The 25,309-nt window shown below is 39.9% G+C and overlaps 1 protein-coding gene across 6 annotated transcripts in view; it reads left to right on the top strand.

The window, feature by feature from the left end:
• The first annotated feature begins 2,941 nt into the window (after positions 1-2,941).
• Positions 2,942-25,309, top strand: part of tns2a (tensin 2a) — a 57,532-nt gene continuing 35,164 nt past the window's right edge. For 3 of the 6 annotated variants that reach the window (XM_084099893.1, XM_084099892.1, XM_084099891.1), the window contains exon 1: positions 2,942-3,193. In XM_084099893.1, coding sequence (XP_083956019.1) covers positions 3,080-3,193 — 114 coding nt within the window. In that variant the 5' untranslated portion in view covers positions 2,942-3,079. Of the gene's footprint in view, positions 3,194-15,457; positions 15,575-25,309 lie in introns of those variants that run through there. The other 3 variants (XM_084099895.1, XM_084099894.1, XM_084099896.1) reach the window with 3 other exon arrangements.

The raw sequence follows: 25,309 nt of genomic DNA, 5'->3' as shown, positions 1-25,309 counted from the left end.
CCATTAGGAGATAGTGAGAATTATGTCTGCCGAGGCCTCTGCCAGGAGGACGTTCCCTGCCAAAAAGTGCTCGGCAGCTAATGGCAATGGCTGTTTTTTAGTTGATAGCATTTTGGAGGTTTTTCCTGCTGCGATCTCTTCAGGTGTTGAAAAATGTGTGGCTGCATGCTAGGCTCATCGACTTCATGGGGTGCCAGAGTCTGTGTATCAGACAAACACATTTCATTAGAAACAGTCCATAGATCACTCAGTTCTCTATTTGCGTAAGGTGACGCATTACTTCTAAAAAATGTCTGGCTTCGCTTTTTTAATAAATTCAAAAATTCTTGTGTAGCGATGGTTTTGTCTAAGCTTAACTCGATGAAATGAGAATGTGGATTTTAAGGTGAAGTGTGTAATTTTAATCTTTTTATCTGGCCCAAGTACGCAACATTGGAGTGGGAATACCTGTTTGGATGAACAGTGAACGTTGGGGAGTTCAGAGATGGTCATTAACCACTTCATTAAAGTCAAATTTGGATTATTAAATGGACTTTTCTGGTAAATGTTGTTTTGAACCTCTTTGACTTTCATTGACAAATCTTTTGTGTTCTGCAGAATTAAGAAAGTCGTACAGGTTTGGAACAACTTGAGGTGAGTAAATGATGAAAGATTTCTTTGGGATGACCTCCTCGTTCTGTCAGGTTGAAAATCCATATGGAAGTTTAATCATATCTCTTTTTTCAGATGCATGCGATTGTTTTTTTTTCTTTTCAAATGGATCTATTAGTTGAATTACTAACTGATTAGTAGGCTGCATGTAAACATAGTGTTACTTGACTGACCTGATAATGGGGTTTTTTTCTAGAATTTTCAATTGATGTTGTTTCCAGGTAGGTCTCATGTGGACCTGCAATCTCTGAACAACAACAGGACGGAACTATGTATGTACTTCTATGTACCTGAGAAAGTTGTTAAAGGGACTTTGGCATTCAGTAGAGATTTGGCCTATGAGTGCATTCAGATAGAGAGAGAGAGAACAGGAAAAGAGGAGGGAGGGAAACAAGAGGGGCTGAGGAGGCACGAGTGGAATTTGCCTTAAAAGGGGTACGATTTAATAGTCCCACAGGCCACCATGTCACCCCCATCCCCCTCCTCTCCATCTCTTATCCTCTTTTGAGAAAAGAAAAAAAGGTCCTTAGGAAAACTGAAAACATACAACAACAAAAAAATGTTCTTAAAGAGGCAGAGATAGAGAGTTTGACTCTCGGAGGCCTGATCAGGGTAAATCGTCTCTGAAGGGCCAATTCTGTTCACACAGGTTCTCAGTTACACAGCCTAAGCCCAGCAGCTACACATCAACGCTGCCAACTCGCATACCAGCTCAGCCCAAAGCCCTGCAGAGCTGCGGCTTCCCTTGCTGGTTGTTGTGGTCTGATATGCCATATCATTTCCTGGTGAATAGTCGTGGTTTCAGCTGGCTTGCTCTACAAGAATACTGGGAAAATATGCAAGAAAAATGAGTGAAATGGATGAGTGAAGTCAAGAGAAGCATGAGAAATCCTTTTGAGGTTGGAAGATCTGTAAGAGTCGCATGTTCTGCACTGTGGCTCCTAGAGACAATGTATTTTGTTTCTTTTGTCTTCATGTCTAAGCCATACTTTGATCATGAATCTAACAAAAGTGCAAACTATAGGAAAAAAAACAATTTCACGTTCTAAAGAAACCTGAAGTGATTTTTAGTACTTTGATATGCAGTCACTAGGGAGTGTTCAGAGAGAGTGCTAGCGCTTTGCAAAGTGATTACTTGTTTTTGGATGGTTACTAGGGCATTGCTAGGTAATTGCTACTGTATTCTGGGTGGTTGCTTGGTGATTGCTAGGGCATTTCTAGGGTATTCTGGGTCATTAGGTAATTTTTAAGTGATTTTTTGGGTGTAATGGGTGGTTGCTCTGGCATTGCTAAGTGGTTACTAGAGTGTTATGGGTGGTTGCTAGGGCATTGCCATGGTATTCTGGGTTAATAGGGTGTTGTGAAGTGATTGCTTGGGTGTTCTGGGTGGTTGCTATGTCATTGCTAAGTGATTACTAGAGTGTTATGGGTGGTTGCTACTTGTCAGGGCGTTGCTAGGGCATTGCTATGGTATTCTGGGTTAATAGGGTGTTGTGAAGTGATTTTTTGGGTGTAATGGGTGGTTGCTCTGGCATTACTAAGTGATTACTAGAGTGTTATGGGTGGTTGCTAGGGCATTGCTATGGTGTTCTGTGTTAATAGGGTGTTGTTAAGTAATTGCTTTGGTGTTCTGGGTGGGTGCAATGGCATTGCCTGGTGATTGATAGGTTGTCCTGGGTGGTTACTATAGCATTGCTAGGCAATTGCTAGTGTGTTCTGGGTGGTTGCTAGGGCATTGCTAAGTGATTCTGGGTGGTTACTAATGTGTAGCTATGTGATTAGTAGGGTGTTCCAAATCTCTGTAATATTCCGGTCTCTAGATATGGCTCAGGTCCCTCCTTTAATGTACGTCTATGGGAATGTACCTCTATTTTTCCCCATTTTATCGTCCAGCAGACGAAAATCATAAATCTTATTCTTTAGAAGAGAACTAGCACACCTCTCCTCATCAAACTGCATGATTTGAGGCATCATTTGATGTTCTCCTAACACTAAAAATGAGCTATAAAGGAAGAAAAGTCAACATATGTCTGTTTACAGTCTGAAAGACAGAGCACTTGAGCACAATGGTGTGTGTGTTTCTGGGAATAGTAGGGGGTGGGGGCTGATGTCCTCTAGATGTTGGCTTGGCGAGTTGTGTACATTTGGCTGACCGTACGCGTGCTGCTTTCAGAGTGCTAATAGACTTTTGATTTAATAGGCATATTCTCACCTTTGTTTAAGTTTGTGTGCTCACGAGAGATGGATGAGTGTGAACTGGCGAACATGTGTGTGTGTGTTTGAATGAGAGCCAGGAAAAGGGGAAGGGCCTCGAGTGAGCGGACAAAAACAGCTGCTCTTGTGTGCTCGGGGAAACCTCATCCAGAGAGAGGGAAGAGAGGAGAGACGGAAGAGAGGAGAGACGGACCAGCAGGGTCCAGATCTCTATATGGGTTGCGCCCTGTGTGCGGATAGCTGTGGAGACGAGCCAGATCCGGTACCCGTGAGAGGGTCTGTAAGGAGGGAGAGAGCAAAGTCCAGGGGAAACATGAGGCTGACCAAGGTGGGTACTTCTAGAGTCTGTTTCAAAGTGATGAGTTCAGGGAACGTGTTTACTTGAGTGCTCCCATGTCGAATGATTGTGGTGAAACCCATGTGAGGAGTCGGGTTTGTTGATGTCCTAAGGCTCAATTAAAAGTTACGCAAGTTGTTGTTATGAGAGAAGACAGCGTCAGATGCTGTATATGTTGTACCTTTACATGCTTGCTACACATAGAGTGTCTAAAAGTGTGTTTTATGCTTTGTATTTTTGGTGGCCCCAAGACAAAATAGCCCACTCCCAAGTGTTTTTAACATTTTTCGTGCTAGATTTGACTTGGATCTCTCCCTCGATTTAAGTCTGTGGGATGTTTTTCACCCATTTTATTCTACACAATGTAAAAAATCATAAGTCTGATCTCTTACAAAAGTAATAGCACACCTCTCCTCAAAAAGCAGCATGGTTTGAAGTATCATTCACACCCGTAGCACAAGTAGTGTGGGATGAGTTACACGCCGAAGTTGAATACTTAGGATTATGGGTCTGTACAGATACTTGTGTAAGGATAAGCGTTTGTGTTCTGGAGTAACAATGTCTCCCTGATTGTTGACACTGACAAAGAAGGGCTGGAAAACTTGAGGAGGGCTTGATTGTGTGTTTACATGCCTGAGAGTGAAAGTCTGTAATGGTCTGGTCCCCGAGGCTCGTTCACGTGCAGTGCAGCGTGGGAACTTTGAGCCCTCTGTATGATGTCAGAAAGTTGTAGTTGATCCTGGGAATCATTAGATGACTCCCCCAGCAATTATTCAGCAATGACTCTTTCATATTTCACCACAGATCCGGCATCTGTGCCCAAACACACGTTTTAGCCATGTCACTCTGGGATTGCAAAAGACTCCATCCACTGTCCTGTTGATATTTTAATAGCAAACTTGCATAAGGCTGTGGCGTATTTTGAATGCTTCCTCCTACTACTGTAACCATAATGTTTATTTTTATAGACATTTTTCATTTTAATACCAGCCCAGTTCCTTTTCTTTTGCTGTGGTGGCAGAGTTTAATAGTAATACTCCTAAATCAGTGCATGATCATGTCACGTAGAAAAGGATTTTGGTCTGGTAATGAGACTATAATGAAACACTATGTTATGCAAGCATATAACCCATTTATGATGCTATCTATCTAACAAATCTGACATTCATCTAATGTTTTAAAGCCCCAGTGGAGCAACCAAGGTTTTGGTGTGAACAGCCCATGGTGATGCTTCATAGATCAGTCCTTGCAGGATCTGAACCTATGACCCTTCAGATACTTAACCACTAAAGGCTGGCCCACACTAAATCTTATCAGATTTTTAAAATGTGAGAGAGCACAAACATGACGATAAAAAAGCATAGATTTAACGGTTTTGTTCCTATAGTACGTGGAGTGACCAAGAGTCCCGTGCGTGAACACGGGAAATCTTGCAAAATCTCTCCCATCAAACGTGACTTTAGAGTAATCTAATATGGCGGACGACGGGCAAGAAGAAATGGCGATAACAGTGTTTGGACTGCCTTTTACAGAAAATTCACTGGAAAAAAAAGAAAGAAAAAGGTTTGAATGAAGTCGTGTTATTCTTCCGTCAGCTCGCTTTCTGATTGTGTATTGTTTCGTTCCACGTGACAATCTACAGTGTGCATGTGCGTTTGTCTCGAGGATATCTGATTCGCCAAACCCAAGTTCTGTTCCATGTCCAAGTGACCATCCAGAAGTATAGTTCTCCCTTAGAGACAAAGAAGAATGACACAACAACACAACTCAAAAACACAGGGTTGAGGCCTTGGTATTCGTGAAACTAAGACATTTTAAACGATTCGAGATCGGGGCGGCTCCGACATTCTTCCGAGCAGATTCAATCATTCTTAACGCACATCACACCATAGGACAATCTGATAAGATAATCTGCAGAACCATCAAGATAATCGGGACTTTACCTGGGATTGACGGAAGAGGAGAATTGGGCCCAAAATCGGCCCTAATATCTTGTAGTGTGTGTGTGCCTTAAGCTGCGCCCATGTATTACTTACTCGTCACATCAAATCAATCATTTGTGCCCTTGCACTACATATTGCATTATTCGTTGCCCTTGGCTATTTTCTGTTTTTTTGTAATTTAACAAAGAGGGGCTTTAGCTTGTCAGAATCTTGCCCTCACTGAGATGCTATTGTCTTAGTGTCACGAATACCAAGGCCTCATCCCTGTGTTTTTGAGTTGTGTTGTTGTGTCATTCTTCTTTGTCTGTAAGGGAGAACGATACTTCTGGATGGTCACTTTAACATGGGAACTTGGGTTTGGCGAATATGAACTTGCACGTAAAGCCAGTTTCTCTTCACGATTTTTTTATTTATTATTATTACGTTTTGGTTTTTTTAAACTTATTTTGCGTTGTTTTTTTATTTATTTTATTTTATCTTTTGTTTTGTTTTTTTGTATTTATCATATTTTGCTTTTTTTATATATATGTTGTATCTGGTTTTGTTTATTTATTTATTTTGTTTTTATCTTATTTTGCATTGTTTTGTTTCTTTTGTTTTGTTTCTTTTTTTGGCTGTTTTGTATTTTGTTTGTCTTATTTTATCTGTTTTATCTGGTTTTGTTTTGATCTTATTTTACATAGTTTTTTATCTTGTTGTTGTTGTTGTTGTTTTGATCTATTTTGCTTTGTTTTGTATTTCGTTTGTTTTATTTGATCTGGTTTTGTTTGTTTTTTTGCAAAATTTGTGATGCCAATTCTCCAAACATTGATGATGCAGAGTCCTCGTCTAACCAAATATTTTTAGTGATATTTATTTTCTATTAAGAGCATTATTTCAGTCCATTGCTAGTTCTAACCAGTGTCTAGAAAACCGCGTTTGAGTTTTCGGTCTTCTCTGCAATCTGAAAACAGCTGTTGTCAAACCATGCTCTTTGTTTATCTTTGCTCATTTGGACTTATGGTATATTCCTAGAATATCCATGGAATGACAGAAACTTTAACAAGCGCTAGTTTACTGCAGCCATAATCCACAGGCATCCACTATAAACGCCACACAGGAAAACGCCTGGTCAATGTATAAATAGGCTCTGTTTTTCCCCACAGCGTAAGGAACCCACACTCGTGCATGCTGCTAGTATTAAACATATACAGAGACATAAACATGTTTTTTTTTGCACATTTTAAATGATCAACACAAACATGCTTGAAAGTTTGTGCTATGCATATGAATGATGCGGCTGGTTAAAGAGATGTGAAATTACATTTCTGAGCAATTGGACTTTAAATTTAGGCAATAGAAACCACCCATAGCCAGAACACCCTAGTAACCGCATAGCAAACATGTATTCAACCACTTGGAACACCTTACCAACCATTTGGCAACACATTGGCCACAACATACTTGTAACCGGTGATTTTTGCACACAAACATTGCAATTCTGGAAGCATAAATCAATCAAATTTTCTACTTTCTATGTTGCTACTGTATCACATTCCTTCATACTCCGATGAAACAGAACTCAGATTGGGGCACACACCTCCAGTGTATCTATATATTCTCAGAAGTAGATGGTCAGGCATCAGGGTGTTACTCTGACAGAATGAGGATGCGTGTGTTGTGAGAGGAGAAAAATCATGTGTGCGCAATGAGGAATGTGAACTGGAAACACTTGAAAGGAAAAGGAAAGCCATCCATGTCCTTTTAGTGCCACTTCATCAAAGCGCCAGTGTGCTGGGGTCATAAAAACAAATCTCAGAAATCCCTCTGTTTGCTTCCCTTCACCGTTTGGAATACCGCCCTGACAGTCTGCAGAGTTTACGGGGTACTGTAAATGTTTTGGGAGCGAGTTGGGAAATGGGCAGAGAATGAGAAGAGGGATATGATTCAGCGTTTCATAAAACTCATAAAAAACACATAACAATCATCATAACACATTGCACTACAAATCAGTTCTGCTATGATTTTTATGTCCCTATGGCATTTATGTCCCAGATTTTTATTAATGACAGCTTTTTTGTTGTTGTTGAAATATATAAATTTTTTTACTGTTTTCAAATGATTTAATGCATATATATATAACGCTAATGCTATATATATAACATTTTTAAAGCTAATAAAAACAGAGTAAAATAATGTAATTCTTTCACAGAAATTATTCCCTCTGTTGTGGTGTAATTTCCATCACAACCCCCTTTTTTAACCCTTGACAAATATTTAAACCATTCAGTAAAAATTTAATTTTGAAAAGTATGATCAACACAAAGTAATCACAAAAATCATTTGTATAATCATTTGTCATTTGTTTCACAAATTCCACATTATTCCCTCTGTTGTTGGCGTTTCCATGACTAACCATTTTGTCTCTTAAAGTTTTATCAAAAGTTAATTTACTTGTTTACCAATGAGACAAAAGTGCCAGTGAAGAGCTTCAGATTAAATATGAGACATGATGTTGGAAGAAAACAGACAAAAATCAAGTTAAATATCAGTTGTCAACAGAATTTTTTTTATTGTGCATCATTTCCAACCAAGTTGCAATTTTGTCAAATGATGCATATTTGAAAAATGTGACCCTGGACCACAAAACCAGTCACATGGGTCAATTTTTACAAATTGAGATTTATACACCACCTGAAACCTGAATAAATAAGCTTTCCATTGATGTATGGTGTGTTAGGATAGGACAATATTTGGCCGAGATACGACTATTGAACATCTGGAATCTGAGGGTGCAAAAAAATCGAAACATTGAGAAAATCGTCTTTAAAGTTGTTCATTTATGTTGGCGATTATGCTGCATTCACTCACAAAAATACATGTTTTATATATATTTACGGTAGGAAATTTACAAAATATCTTCATGGAACATGATCTTTACTTAATATCCTAATGATTTTTGGCATAAAAGAAAAATCGATAATTTTGACCCATACAATGTATTGTTGGCTAATTGCCACAAATATATCCGTGCGACTTGTGACTGGTTTTGTGTTCCAGGGTCACAAATATACATACATTATTTGATCATCTGTATTTAGGATACATAAAATGGCAAAGGCTAATTTCACAGCTAGAACGGCATTTTAAAAAATGTTTAAAATGTAATTTCCACCATAGAAATCCATTAAATAACATTATTTGAGATGTGATGGAATTGACACTGGTGGAAATTATAATGGCTTTCATAAAATGAACAGCATTTTTGTTAGATATTGTTAAATAACAAGGTATTAAAAAAAAAAAGTTTTCTAAAAGTCCACAAAAGTGGAGCCATTCCTGCCCAGTGCCTGTTTCTCTGGAGTCTGCGTACTCTTAAGTCTTTATATCTTGTCTCCAGCATGTCTCTTCTTTGACTCCCTCTACTCTACCCCCCAACATTCAGTCCATCCTGCCTCAGTCTCTCTCTCTCTATCTCCATCATCTATTTCTCTCCCTCCCTCCACAGCTGTATTTAATCAGCCTTTGGCTCTTTCGTACCCAGTCATTCCTGCACTCACCCCTCCCTCCGTTTCCTCTTTCTGCATGTTCTCATCTCTCTCTCTCTCTCTCTCTCTCTCTCTCTCTCTCTAGCATTCTCCTCTTTTTTTAAATAATGTTTGTGTTCTCCCTTTAACATTCCATTCAAAACTGTTGGACAACATTACATCACCACACGACAAATATGCGTTTCACTACATTCGAAGCGCATTCATTTGAAAAGGGCCTAAAGTATAAACATGTCTACGCGTTGCCTTAGCCACAGGTGTTTCGAAATATCCAGGACTTCCCGTTTTGTTATTTTGAGTGATTGTAGGTGTTGCGGTAACACAAGTCTCCTCTGTGCGGCAGAAACATGGCTCCATTGAAACATGGTTCCACTTCCACAACATATAAAATCAGAGTAAATATTGGATGTTTCTTCAACTACATGCATTTTTATGAACCAGCAGGGTTGATTTTTTTTCATGAAAGATTTCAGCTTTTACATTTTGTAAGGAAATAACAAAGGACTATGCCTTAAATGTCCTTATTTTTTTGAGTTGTCATTTATTTTTTACTATTTTTCAACTGCCTTAATGCATAGATTTGATTGTTTTACCCTTGTTACAAACACAAACTTCTTAAAATCGTTTTTTATCATTTGTCAAATTATGTAAAAAGCTTATAAATAATATATTGTTAATAATATATTATGTATTACATGCTAATTGATGTAATACTTAGTGTTTCGCTAACCTTAAATAGGACTAGAACAGAGAGATGGAAAAGAGAGAGCATGCACACAGGAAATGCAGAAGAAGAAATGCTCTTATTATTATTAAAAGTGAATTCTAGACACAGAAATCTCTTTCTTCTTCTCTCTCCTGGTTCTATATATCCGCATGCACATGGTTTGGCGAGTGGGACGGGACACATTTCTCTAGTGTTCCCAGTCTGTGGCTGCTCCAGGGCCCCTCTCTCCTCAAACATGTGCCCTCCACATCCTGTCTGCACACACTCCCATGGCCTCTGTGTCTCTCTTTACCCTTTCTCACTCTCTCTAATTGGATTGCATCATTTTCCCTCCCCACCGGATTTTCTATTTCTTCTCCTTGCCCTTTCCTATCACTTTAGTTCCTGTCATCCCTTATTTTACATTGTTTTCTGTTAGAATTATTTTACATTGATTAACTTCAAACATCTTGTATCTTCTCTTCTGATGTTTTGTGATATGACAGTATACAGTATTGTGGCTAGTAAAAAGTCCAAACATAATCGCTTACATAATCGTTCTCCTATAGACCTTTTGCGCCAGACACCGAACAATTATCCCTAATCCTACCTGTCATTGTAACCTTAACCAATGAAATTAGCTGAGGGCGGGATTTCTGCTCAACTTGATGAATCATACATGGCTGTCAAAGAGTAATTAGCTGTTGAAGTGGATTTTCTTTTGTAGAGTTAACGAAAGTTATCATGAGCTGTGTAATGTTTGAATTGGATGTCATAACAGATGTCAGTAAGACTGGGAAGATTTTTTAACACATGCACATTTATTAATAATGGTAAGATCATGCGGTGGAAACACAAACCAGAAGACCGAACACAACGAGCACAGCCGAACACATCTGTTTTTCTCCTCTGGCTTTTGTTGTTATTTTAATCAAATAGTTTCAAGACATATAGCCTAACTTACTGTATTTTCCTTCCTTTTAAAAATAAAATAAAATCATATGTGGAAATGATTGAACGTATTCCGCCCAGGGGAGGTATCGGTTCCAGCTGTCTTGGTACTGGTGGCAATAAGTTCGCAGATAACGTCCTATCTCCTGAATCTTCCGCTCAGTCTGGCCGTTGGTCTGCGGATGATATCCTGAAGAGAGGCTGACAGTGACCCCGAGGAGCTTGAAGAAGGCGTGCCACACCCGGGAGATGAATTGGGGTCCCCTGTCCGAAACGATGTAAAGGTATCAGCTTGCAGCCTTTGGAAAATCTATCCACAACGACGAGCACACAGGTAAATCCACCGGATCTAGGAAGGTCAGTCATGAAGTCCACTCCGATGTGTGACCAAGGGCGTCTGGGTATAGGTAGTGGCACAAGTTTACCCTCAGGTAGTTTCCTGGGATTGTTGGTGATGGCGCAGACTGAGCAGCCACGGACGAACCTGGAGACATCTTCGGAGATGGATGGCCACCAGTACCGCTGACTGAGGAGCGAGAGGGTACGCTTGCTACCTGGATGTCCAGAGCCCGGAACTGTGTAAGCAGAGTCCAGAAGGGGAGTACGAAGATGTTGAGGTACGAAAGTACGCCCTTCTGGACCTCCCGGCGGAGCAGGATGGCGAGAATTTTCCTGAGAGATTTGCTGGTCGATGTCCCAGAGAATGGGACTGAGGATTAAGGCTGGAGGGAGGATGGTTTCAGTACTGAGGTCCTCTGAAGATGAATGATGGAGTCTGGAAAGAGCGTCTGCCTTGCAATTCTTACTTCCTGGACGGTAAGTAACAACGAAGTTGAATCGAGTGAAGAAGAGTGCCCAGCGGGCCTGGCGAGGATTCAATCTTCTTGCCTCACGAAGATATTCCAAGTTGCGATGATCTGTAATTACTTCGAACTGGTGATTTGCTCCCTCCAGCCAATGTCTCCATTCTTCTAAAGCCAGTTTTATGGCTAGCAGTTCCCGGTTGCCGATGTCGTAGTTTTGCTCCGTCGGGGACAGCTTTTTGGAAAAGAAGGCACATGGATGGAGTCTGGGAGGCTCACCCTGCTGCTGTGACAGCACCGCTCCAACCCCAGTGGAAGATGCATCGACCTCAACGATGAAAGGAAGTTCTGGATTGGGATGGATGAGGATTGGTGCTGTCGTGAAGACTTCTTTGAGGCGATGGAAGGCTTGGATAGCTGTGGGATTCAAGGACAGAGACTTGGGTCGATTCTTTAATGAAGATGTGAGAGGAGCACTGATGAGACTGTAGTTCTTGATGAATCTTCTGTAGAAGTTTGCAAAACCGAGGAATCTTTGAAGTTCTTTGACAGATGTGGGTAATGGCCAGTCTTGGATTGTTTCCACCTTCCTCTGGTCCATCTGGATACCATGCTGATCTATGATGTAACCCAGGAACTGAACAGAGGTGATATGGAACTCACACTTCTCCAATTTCAGGTAAAGCTTGTGTTCTCTCAGTTTCTCTAGTACTTGAATGACATGACGATGGTGTTCAGCAATTGAAGATGAATAGATGAGGATATCGTCAATGTAGACAATCACAAAGCGGTTGAGGTACTCACTGACTGAACACTTCGTTCATGTACCCTTGGAAGACCGCTGGAGCGTTGGACAGCCCGAAGGGCATAACCTGATATTCATAATGGCCAGATGGGGTGACGAATGCTGTCTTCCACTCATCTCCATGCCGTATACGGATCAAGTTGTATGCACTCCGAAGGTCCAGTTTCGAAAATATGCGAGCCCCACGCACCTGCTCCAAGGCAGCTGGGACCAGAGGAAGGGGACAACTGTATTTTACGGTTTGAGAGTTGAGATGACGATAATCGATGCAGGGCCTCAAGCCTCCGTCCTTCTTACCCACAAAGAAGAAACTTGAAGCGGCAGGGGAGGTCGATGTGCGGATGAACTGTTGTTGTAAAGCCTCCTCCACATACTCCTCCATGGCCTTCTGCTCCGGGATGGACAGTGGATAGATACAACCTTTAGGTAGAGTGGCTCCAGGTAGCAAGTCGATTGCGCAGTCCCATGGCCGATGAGGTGGTAGTTTAGTAGCCAGTTTCTTGCTGAACACATCCTGGTACGCCTGGTACTCCACTGGAATCTCTACTTGATGCTCTATTTCAGGGCTCTCAACCGAGGTGGAACAAACAGGAACTTTGGACCTCTTCTGAGGTGTCGATGATGAAGAAGGGATTTTCTTGATGGATGACAGACAGGACAAATGGCAGGACTCACCCCAACGTAATACTTCACCAGATTTCCAGTGGAGCGTCGGCTGATGTTGAACTAACCAGGGGCGTCCCAGGATGAGCTCAGCGGTGGACTCCTCCAGCACCATAAAAGAAATCTCCTCTGAATGAAGACAACCAACACGCAGCGTCAGAGTAGGTGAACAGTGACGAATTCGACCTCGACCCAGCGGTTTTCCCTGGATGGTTTGTACATGGAGGTCTTGAGAATTGCGATGTTTGCGGATGTTCAATTTTTGGAGAAGCTGTGTGGAGATGAAATTCCCCGCCGAACCAGAGTCAATAAGGGCTTGCGCTGAGACACAAATACGAGAAGTTAATACATGCACAGTGGTGCGATTTAAAGCTTCAATTTTAGGTGAGACTTGAATTGTGCTTACCGCTGGGCATGGAGGTCGAACAGGGCAAGAGCTGAGAAGATGATTATCAGATGCACAATAGAGACAGAGTTTATGAAGAATTCGTCGTTGACGCTCTGAAGCTAGAAGATGGGCGGAGCCGAGATCCATAGGCTCTGGTGCTGGAGGAGTGACTGATGGAACCGTGGGCGGAGGACATACAGTGGGAGTCGGAGAATCACAGGCTGATAGTCTTTGCGAAACTCGAATGGATTTTTGAATTAATTTCTCAATTCCCAGACTGTCGTCGTAAACCACCATCAACTGACGAATGTTAGGGTTCAAACCATGACGAAAAGCTGTGATCAATGCTGCCTCATTCCAACCACTGGATGCCGCTAAAGTGCGGAATCGTAAGGAGAAAGTACTCACGGAAGATTGGCCTTGACGAAGATTGTAGAGTTGATCATGTACTGATAGATTGGCAGCTGTTTGACCGAAAACTTCTTTGAAGTGTTGTATGAAACCGGAGAGGGATTTGACGACTTCCGAATCCGAATTCCACAGAGACTGTGCCCACTGAAGTGCTTGCCCAGACAGAAGTGAAATGATGAAAGCAACACGAGTTGAATCGTTGATGAATTGATGTTCTTGCATGGAGAAATACAAAGATACCTGAAGTAGAAACCCACTGCAGTCCTCCGCCTCACCGGAGAATGTCGCTGGTCGGGCCATGGGACACGCTGAGGCAGTGAACGAAGCAACGGGCGCTTGAGGAAGTGAAGCTGAAGAGGTGTGTTGATGAATGGCGATCGGATTGACAGGTGAATTCGCTGTGGATTCCGAAGGATTCTGCATGGTGGTCTGATCTTCTGTCAGGTTTGGCATAGACGAAGTAGACAGAATGGTAAGTTAAATGCTTTAATTTGCAGAATGGATCGGTACAGCGAAACAGGTGAGTAAACGGTAAGTTGAATTTCAGATGATAGCTTAACTGAAGTGTAACCAAGTCTCTCTCTCTCTTTCTCTTGCAGATGATGATGAAGGAGTTCCTTAGAAGACGGAATGGTGACTGGCTGAGAAGATCGGGATCGAAGGTAGGTATACAGGTAAGTATGGCAGAGAGTCTGTGTCATGTGTAGACGAGATCAGACAATGACTGAATGTTTGTAGCAGGTATATATGGGTGAACTGATGATGAGGTCCAGGTGACGGTGATTAGTAATCAGGTGACAATGAGCGTGTGAATGACTGAGTGGGCGGAGTGAGGGAATGAGTGGAAGGAGATGGTGATGGAATCCTGACAATAGACCTAAAAAGAACGTTCTTAGATCATTATTATTTGGTTCTCAAAAAATAACCAAACGGGAACCAAATACTAACGTTAGGGGAACGTTCTGTGTTTGATGCAAGGTGATACTTTTTTTTTTATCCCACATTTTACTATTTCAGACTATTCACAAACATTGATTAAGGAATACATATAAACATTCAACAATACATTGTTTATTTATACGTTTGGATGTTTAATAGGCCTATGTCAGTCGTTACGTAGGCCTATTTTATGTTTATACTGGTATGTAACTTATGTCCTAAATGCATTACTCACACACACATTTTACACAGTGTTTGGGGCTTCAGTGCTGGAAGCCACATTCACTTGGCTGTGTGATTGCAGCACATTTGTGTTTATTCTGCTCGTGAACTGATGGACTGCATTCATCACTTAGATTGAAGGCCATTCATTATGATCATGTAGTGTTTGAAAATGTTTCTAAATTGGTGCAAAAAAGATGAACAAACTTGGCTGTTTCACCATTGAGTCTGGGATGTTCGGTATGGGTGGAAAATAACATTTTTATTGGGTGTTTATAACTTTCAAAAATGCATCAAAGGCGACATTTTAAGTATTTTAATGGCGTTTTAATACTACTTCTCTTTACAACATGCTGCATCTCTATGGCACTTCTGAATGCGACTGCAGATGTAACTCTATTTGTGACCACTTGATGTCTCTATTGTGCTTTTAGTTCTTTTAAAGTGACACTTTTTGGCGGACAAATATGAAGCACACTGATTTTCAGACTGATATCTGACGACCACTATTGATTGATTGATTGATTGATTGATACCACAGTTTACTGTTGTAAGGACATCCTAGCCTAATAAAATGTAATATAATAATATTAAGTTGGTGATAGAATTAAGTCATAAATAAATGTTTGAATATTCTAAGCAAAAATGTGACAAATGTCTAAATGCATAATTATGCTGTTAATGAAAAAGTCATGCCATGGCATAAGTGAAAGATGCATTGCAGAGCACGCTGCATTCATAAAGAGGCGCGTCTAATTTGCATTCCATCCAATCAACAATCGATTCGACAGGATGCAGCCAATCAGAAAAGTTTGCTTCCAGTAACAACATTCCACAGTGTTCTTTTCCCGCTGTAACTCCTCCCACACCGCCAGACTACGAGTTTACTGAGAGTAAAGAAAACAACTCCATCAGTTAGTCGAGTGCTTCTCCATTGAATCATTGGGAATGTAGCCCATGAAATCTTTAAGGAAACCTTTTTTAGCTGGAATATTCTCCAACAACATGAGTAAGGTAAATGATTCTCATTCAGTATCGATAGCTATACGAATGTCAAGAAAAAAAATTAAAACAACTAAAATGAGATGTGATTAGATCTATTTAGTGTAAATGACTTGCCATTTATTTCTATTAAATAGTATTGAATGCATGTTATTCAAATAATATGTTGGAATGGGAGCGATCTGATACGTAGTTTTCTCTATTACAGCATCCTATAGGTGAGTGCTTGTGAGAAAAGTGCTCTAGTTTGTGTGTTTATCTGTAAAAAGATACACTAGTTTCGATCTGAGCTTAACAACACACTGTTATTCCATATTGGTAATTAAATACAAATACAAAATAATGAGGCACGGTGGTCTTTGCTGGTGTTGGTGCTGCTGCTCTCTTTCCATGTTCACTGTCATGGCTAAACAGCATGAAGCATGTCAGGCAAGATGCACAGCAGGCAGCATGAGCGAAGTCCCTCTTTCTCTAACATAACCACAAATGAAAACCTCATAAAACTCTTTAAAGTTTTATCACTCTGCTAATTAAGTCTGGCAAGGACTAATTTGAGCCCAGCGTTTGAGTTTGTATGTTTATTGCGTTTCGACGTCGATGAAAGTCTGAGGAAACGCACAGCTTTGGTTTTTCCCACTCTTTGCCAGGGGTGAAACTGCGCTGAAAATTGGAGCAGAAAGAAAGAGTCATCATATGACTTCACGAGCTGGTAACTAATAGTAACTGCGTCATCATGCATTAAACGCCTCACTAGAGACAACGGCTCAAAACAGTCTCACTTCATAGAGCGCATTAGGAGCATATATCAACCTGCATGATTTGTTAAAGTTATATTTTGAATAAACTTTCCTTTCAGTAAAAAAATAAATAAAAAATCACTCACACACACACACACAGTACAGGTCAAAGGTTTGGACACGCTACTATTTTTTATATTTTTGAAAAAAGTCTCGAGCTCATCAAGGCTGCATTTATTTGATCAAAAATACAGAAAAAATTGTAATATTGTGAAATATTATTACAATTTAAAATAGCCGTTTTGTATTTTAATATGCTTTAAAATATAATTTATTTCCGTGATGCAAAGCTGAATTTTCAGCATCGTTACTCCATTGTTCAGAGTCACACGATCCTTCAGAAGTTATTCTAATATTCTGATTTATTATCAATGTGGGAAACAGTGGTGCTGCTTATATATTTATAACCTGTGATACTTTTTTCAGGATTCTTTGATGAATAAAAAGAAAAAAGAACAGCATATTGATAAAATAGAAATCTTTTGTAACAATATACACTACTGTTCAAAAGTTTGAGGTAAGTAATTTTTTTCTTTCTTTTTTAAAATAAATTAATACTTTAATTCAGCAAGGATGTGTTAAATTGATAAAAAAGTGATAGTAAAGATTTATATTGTTAGAAAAGATTTCTATTTTGAATAAATTCTGTTCTTTAAAAAAAAATGATAATGACTAAGCATCAAATCATATTAGAATGAATTCATCTTTGATCACAGGAATGAATTATATTTTAAAGTATATTAAAACAGAAAACCATTATATTAAATTGTAATAATATTGTAATAATTCTTCTCTGTATTTTTGTTCCAATAAATGCAGTCTTGCATTAGAGCATTAGAGACTTCTTTCAAAAACATATATATATATTAAAAAAATACTAATTTTTCCAAACTTTTGACTGGTATCTGGAATTTACATAACATTTTACAAATTTTTACATTTATTTGTAGTTTTTTCTCTCTCTCTTATGACAGCGTATAAGACCAAGTCACCACAGAGTTGAAAGTTGAAAGCGTATTACCATGGTTTATTGCCATGATAATATCAAGTTTTTTTTTTACTAGCACTATACACTTAGATGCTGTTGTCTTTGCGGAGGATGCAATGCTGTGGATCTGGTGTGAGATCATCACTGAAGGATGTTCCTCTGCTATAAAGCTCTGAAAACAGCCATTAAAACAGCAAAGACCACAATTTTGAGAATGTAGAAAAGCTTTAATTTTCAATGGGTTGGTTGCATGTTAATAGCTCAGTAATAGCTGATATGATTTGCCACCTACATGATAATTACTTTGTGCAGTGTGTGCATCTCTCTCTTTCTTTTACATGCTCTTTCAATGAGCTGTCAATTAATATCGGACCTCCTCAGCTTACACGTATATCCACCTGAATACACAAAGCGGATGTAGTGCGAACTTTATTATATCACACTCCAACTGTAAAGTCTATGAATCGTTCTGCTTGAAGAATCACAGTGTTTACATTGTAAAGGGAAAAGAGTTATAGATGTGTAAGAGAGCTGTACGATAGAAGTGTTACTTAGCAGCACACTTTAATAATTCTTGCTGTTGATTTTAGAGCAGTAAAAAAAGTTGCAAGTAATTACTATGTGATATAAGCCATAATCAGGGGGATTTCTTTACAAGCTTATTGAGCCATTTATGTATAGTCATAAAATGAGTGTGGTTACTGATTAGTGTGTTTTACTTGGTTCTTTCTGAAGTTTCAAGTTTCACATCATATTTGAAATGCTCAATCATAACAGCCTGGAAACCGACCGCCAACGGTTAGATTATAGTGTGCGGACGTTTACTGACATGAAGGTTCACGTAAAAGTCACGCCACAGGAATTCCTGATGATGAGTAATCGGAAGTATGTATGTTATTGTAGTTTATCTATAGCCTGTATAATTGAATCGAGCAGCCTTGAAGTCTCTTGACTTTCCCTTAGCTTTCTCTTGGATTATATATAGTAACACGACAACATTGTGCAGTAGAGTAAGTTCTTGATAACAGTCCGCCGCTAATAGACTGCGGTGTGATTAGTGTGTGAAGTCTCGGTGACAGGCTTTCAGGAGGAAGTGCAAATAATAACTCGCACAATAGAGGATGGGCAGTTTAGCCCGTCATATCCTGAGGATGCTGGGCCGTAACCATCGTAGACATGGAAAGGGCGCACAACGTCCGCTCCAATATTCAATATATTCGTTTTTTGATGAGCAATTCTAATAGTTGAATAATCTGACGTGCTTATTATGAATACAAATGGTTCGCTGTGAATGTTGCATGTGCTTTGTTTTGGTCATTGCGCAGTTTGTTTGTCATGGAGACATATTTGATTAGCGCAGGAAGTATGTAATGGCGCTACGCTGACTTCATCACTGGAACAGGCAGTCTCTGTTCTTCCACTGCCTGTCCCACCCTACACACACACACACACTTATAAACACACTTGTATTCACACACACGGTTCCCTTGCTTTCCCTTCACCACCCCTCAGTGAGGAAAGAGGCCTGTAACACTCTTTTATACTCCCCAATTGAGATACTCAATATGCATTAACCCTAAAGGTTTGGTGCTCATTGCTCAACACTCTCCAGGATGCTGTGCTCCAAATGTGAATGATGCTTGTTGGGAAGAGATGTTCTAATACTTTGCTAAAGCAATCAGACTTTGATGAATATTTAGAACATGCATGGGACCAATGAAGGAGGGAAATGAATCGTCCGGGGACCAGAATGTTCTTGTAGATAATTATTATTTTTTTTTTTTAAATGTGTAATTTTACTATAAAATAGCCTACTATTTAAGCAAAAACTATGAATTACCATATAATTTATGGTAAAAAAATAAATAAAAAATGACCCTGTGCAGCACATATAAGATCTCCTGACCAGATCTCACTGGAAAACACAAATATTTTGTTGTTAGGAGGTGGCGATTTTCGTTCGACTGTTAGAAAAAAAGTAATAAGTAAGCTTACTCGTCTCTGGGGCATAAGCAGATTGTATGAAAACGTGTGAATGAGATCGCACAAATTCATACAAATTAGCCACCAGTTTGCCAAAATATAAAATAGTTATAAATTGCCATGTGATTTTGTTGAATGCACAGACCTCTTATGAACTCTTTTGAATCATGTGGCTTTCTATTGTGCCACTTCTATTATTATGCATGGTGAACATAATTTTTACCAAGTCAATGTGTTTCTTGTTCAACATCTTTGTTGATCCTAGAACAACATTCCAATCAACCAATCAGATTTGAGGGGCAAGTTTACAGTTTATGTTAGGAGCTTTCTACATCAGTGTTGTTCAACTATCATTTCCCTCTGATTTTAGGGATAAGTTATGGGTAGGGTTAGGTTAAATAGGGTTAGGACTTTTTTTTAGACAGGAATATTGTTCCAGGAATGCGTCTAACTCAGCAAATTCACGGTGACCCTAATATTAAAGATGGTTATCAGTACATTTTAACGTACAAAGCATATTTTGATTGTTCAAGTAGGTTGGTATATTAACATTATATCACTAATTGAAGCTACTGTAAATTTAACACGATATTTCTGAGAGCGTAGAACACACTAGAAACTGCATCACACCCATATAGCATTGTGGCTGTGAGTTTTGCACAGTTAGAAAACAACCACTTGTTGACTACAATCTGCAAGTGGGGGAAATGACAGGGTTTTAGTGCCATTACATCGAACGCCACTATAAACACCTCATCTGAATATTTTGGGCAGCAAAGCTAATTCCTCTGGCATTAAAAGCACTTTTTCAGCAAGTGTAGGTTATAGCAGCAGTTAATCAGTTGCTTGGATATTCCCTTATTGGCTCATCACATGAGGAGGGTTTAATGTATAAGATCTCAGTTCCCTTCCTCCAGCCCGCTGATGTTTATTCTTCTGACTTTCTTGAATTGTTGTTTGCGCCGGCTTACCGAAGCTTCTCTGTCTCTATGATTTGAAAAAGTAATGGGTAGCATCTGTTGCTGGACCACCATCGTCGTAGGCACAATTTTGTGATTGATAATGTGGTGTTTCGCAGATGCTTTTTGTTTATTGCGACCTCCAGCAGAATGATGGCAGGGACGGTCTCCTTGGGGCACCCTGGGCATCAATGCCATGCTGATTGGAGAACATTTGTGGTGAGATCTTAGCAATTCCCCAGTTTGTGGGCTGCTTCTACTTTACCTTAGAGGTCTAAATTCTTTACCATCTGGCTCCACCACCAACTTTTTTTATTTAGATCTTCAACTACAGCGACAGATACAGAATGTTCTGTGTGTCTCAGTGGCTTGTTTTGATTGGTCTGGGGGAACGTTTTCACGACAACAATGTACTAAAAACGGAAACGTTTTTCCTTTGCGTCTTTCGCGTACAGACCACAACGTTGGTCAAAACGATACACGTTTACACGGATCCAAGAAAACGCTGTATTCTGCTGCGAGGCCAGTAGTTGGCGATGTCACTTTGTAAAGAAACACTACGTGCCTATAGACTGAACATGTAATACGCATGCGCATGACATCACCGTTTTCACAAGTTCACGTTTTTGTAGTTTACACGGAGATGATAACGGCATCGTTTTCAAAAATTGCACTTTAAAACCCGTTTTAAAAAGTTTGCGTTTTCAGGCCCCCAAAACGCCGGCGTCGTGTAAATAAACAAACGTGTAAATGGCTCATTGAATAATTCTTGAAAAAAAAAGTGGAAAAAACATAAAACAGGAAATGATATCATAGAGAAGTCTTCTGCAGGCTTTTATTTTTTTTACTTCTATTACTTTTTTTTCACTAAAGATGTTTTTCAAAGCTATTTGAAAACCATATGACATTTTTTCCCTTTTTTTTTTTTTTTTTATCGTGAGCACTTGTATATGTCACTGACCCCTAAATGTCAATCGGTGTTTATGTTCCTGTAGGGCTTTCCATTTAGTACCAATGGCATGTACCAATGTCCAAGTTGGGCTGGAACACAAAGTTCGTTTCATTGCAGGATATTGCGCACAATGTGAGGATCTGTTGAAGCTGGAGCTATTTTTGGAAGAGAGGAGAGTGCAGAGGTGAAGAATCATGGGAAAATTGGTCCGAGGGTGTGCGTTTCACCCAAAATACAGACTTCCCTCTTGCTTTCTGTCATTTCTATGTCTGTTTATGTCCAGATTGTCTGTTCAATTCCTCTTCTGTTCTTTCATTTGGGATTGAAGGGGAGGGTTTTCTTTCTCAAAGGCTGTCCTTTTTGCTGGAGAGCTTTGGCATGCCTGTTCTGGATGGCCAAAATTAAGTGAACAGTCCCTCCTTGTCTCTGCTCCACGTCCCGGGGGCCGTCCCTACCCTGACGACCCGCTCTTGGCACACTGTCGGCCGGGCAGTAGGTTAGTCTGTTGACGGGTGGGTGGTGCAGTCACACCTCAGAGAGCGCTGGACCTGAGAGACGTGATTTTGCACACTTGGTTAAAAGGGGTGGGGTTACTTAGTGCAGGTAATGGCACGCTGATTCTTTTTTTCTGTCGGGTCCTTGACCCTTGTGGACTTTAGCACTGGAAAGGTAAGCTTTATAATGTGCCTTCTCTGCTCACCTCACTAGGACACACAGAAAGCTCACTTTATTTGGGCTAAATTACATGCACACTAAATTAATTAGAGGACAAGTAACTTTTAGTTCCATCAGGTGCCATTAATGATTTCTTTCTAAGCTTTTAAAGTGTTTTATGTGAGTACCGAAGCACTAACATTTTGTGTTTAGGGCTTTCAATTTAACTTATTTTAACTTTAGTACAATTAATTAGAGAAAATATACTGCAGGTCAGTGATAGACTATTCATCTATTTAATCATCTGCAACAATAATGGCTTTGTATCATTTTAATGCTTCATTAATATTTGACAATTTTTGAGGGATTAAACTTCAAAATGGTTTAAAAAAAATTCAAAACCATATGAAACAAGCATGAATACACGTCAACTGAGCACGTGTTTTCAACTAGATTTTTTTTTTTTCTTTACATTTTATGTTGTGGACAGTTTTATATGTTATTGGTTAAAGCTAAGGAAAATGAATCGAGTACAACATGGGAAAAACTGGAAGCTGAAATTAGTGGAAAGAGAGGAAATCCATGCATTAAGGAGCTGTAAAAGCAGCTGATGATTTTCATTTGGGTGAGCTTTCTGAACTCCTGGAGTACCCAAGCAAATCAGATCTCGCTCTCACTCTCTCACTGTCTCTGTCTCTGTCTCTGTCAGGGATAATAACACAAGACAATCTGGTTTGATTAACCAAGAAAGTAGGCTTTCTTACTAACTGTGGAGGTTTAAATGTGACTCTTTAATACATAACACATACATAACGTTTGTCATGGGGCACATTTACAGGGCATTTGCTAACGTCTGAAAGCAGCTGATCTTGAGTGTTTGCTCAAAGCGAATGAAAGACTTGCTCTTCTTATTAGGCAATTATATTATGGTTTCTCAACCGTCTTAGTCATACTGAAGATGTCACAGTACAGTCAAAGGGACAAACGGTTATGACCCTATTAAAGTGACATCTCAGTGTGGAGAGGGCAGGCTGTGGTGACAGATGTAGTGACCAGTAACAGATGTTTCTCAGTTCCTTTTGCTTCAGGAACAGATTTTACATTGGACGTCGAGTGATGTCCGAACGCTGTACTGTTTTTGCCAATTATTTATTATAAAATATTACTAAAAAAGTCCTTAACATCAATCAGTTTTTTTATTATTATGAACTATATAGGTCCAATATGCTAAGCTTTAGATGTTTTAGCTCATTCCTATGCAGTTGCTTGGGTCTGAACGTGTTCTAGGATGTTATTATGTTCTTGGTGGTTGCTAGGGTGCTGCTATTTATTTGTTATTATATTCTTGGGGTTCTGGGTGGTTGCTAGGGTGTTGCTATCTTTGTTAGGATGCTCTGGGTGGTTGCTATGGTTATTATGTGGGAAGTTCGGGGGTCAGGGGTGCGTTTCCCAAAAGCATTGTTAGCCAACTATGGTCGCAAGTTCTGTCGTTTTCAGCATAGTTAAACAAGTCGTGTTTCACGAAACCATAGTTCTAATGAACATTCGCAAACAGCAGCGTAAAGTTGTGTGGTTGGAACAGCAGCTCTCAACCTGTGTTTAGAAGCAGAGTTTCTTGTTTGCATGACATGTGGACTCAATAAATCCTTATCTTGAGCCAAATAAGCAAGCTGACATTCAGTACAATCTGTATCTTTTATTTAGAATACATACAAATGTCATTTACGTCTTTTAGTTTGTTAAGAGATTTAAAGCATGTGCATACGTGCTCTAGTACATATGCAGTAGCCTGGTAATACCAAACTCTGCTACTTCGCTTTGCTTCGTAGACAGAGTCTGGCATGGCATAATTGAAAAGCGTTTTCTTTCTCGCGGGGGGGGCGCTTGTCTGAAGTTTAAAATCATTGGTTACCCGTAAGCCAATCACATAACGTTTGGTTATGGCGTGTGTTATGCGCATGCTCAGCCGCATCGAACTTCCACTGTAAACACATGTATGATGCGAAAACAAAACCATCGAGCGAAATACCGGAGTGAACATGGCTGTGAACGACTTTTGCAGATTATGTGAAGTAAATCTACGGTACAATCAGCGTCTACGTCGTCACGGCTCTCAGCCCGCCCTCTGTTCGTTGATTGGCCGGCTGTTTTCAGGCCGGAGGAAAACGTAAAGCTATTACGCTGTCTCAGACTGAGTACAGAAGCGAAATGAAATTGAGCGGAAGTACGAAGTCTGACGTAGTCGGGCTACATATGCAGGACCCTATGATTGAATCTAGAAATAAAGCAAAATAACTGAGAATAATGAAATAGTCCTCAGATGCCATGTCCGTAATTTACAGCAAAACATCTAGCATTAATTCGATCTCAAACAGATTCATTAGAAGAAGTTATTACTTAACTACCTGAGTGACATCATTAACCAACGTGGTTGAACAGCCAATTTGCGACAGTATGGTTTTGGGAAACAGTCGTGACTAGATAGTTGATTTCTTCAGCGATGTATCATACTATAGTAGTTAAGCAGCGAGTTACGTCGTTGTATGGGAAACGCACCCCTGGGTGGTTGCTAGGGTGTTGCTATCTGTTTGTTATGATTTTCTAGGTGATTGCTAGGGTCATTATGTGGAAAGTGGGGTGTTCTGATGTGTTGCTATGTGGTTATTGTGATGTTCTGGGAGGTTGCTAGGGTTTTAATGTGGGTAGTAAAGTGTTCTGGCTGGTTTCTAGTTCATTGCTAGAATGTTCTATGTGGTTTCTTGGCTAGAGATCACATTTTTCATCTATTTTATTATGCAAAAGGGAAATTTCATTCGTAAATCATAAATACTACTTCTGATTGTTTTTACTCATTAAACTTGGATTTAAAAAACATATTTTAACTTTAAAAAACAACACACTTCACCTTTAAGTATGTGTTCTGCTGCAGGAGGGTATTCACAGGTGATAGTTGGAGATACCATTGTACTTCAAGACAATGGCTGAAGAGTGAAGGACTCAAGTGGCTGTATGTGATGGTGCCAGCTCATTGAAGCAGTGACTATGGCACCTAACTGGCATATGCTGCATTTCTCGCCAGCTGTCCAAACAGGGTCCAGAGAGAGAGAGAGAGAGAGAGAGAGTGGAAAAGAGTGCTAAACTCCTCTACCTCTCTGCCAAATGGAAAAGTGCACATCCAAACACAAAGCTGCATTATGTTCCTCTGCTGGGACGTCATACACAGTTAAAACCAAACCAAACCGAATGTACAAACATGGTGCTTTATGTGATTGTGCTGTCTGTTAGTCTTGGTCCTAATCAGAAGTGTTAACATACATATTGGCATTTGAGGAGGGCACTTGGACGTGAGGCATTTTATAGTCTGACGCTACACGTAAGGATTGTTACGTAGAGTGATTCAGAACGTTTTCATCA

Source organism: Abramis brama (assembly GCF_963993115.1).
Source record: "Abramis brama genome assembly, chromosome: 22".
NCBI lineage: Eukaryota > Metazoa > Chordata > Actinopteri > Cypriniformes > Leuciscidae > Abramis > Abramis brama.
The sequence above is the reverse complement of the archived record's forward strand: the minus strand, read 5'-3'. Positions and strand labels throughout refer to the sequence as shown.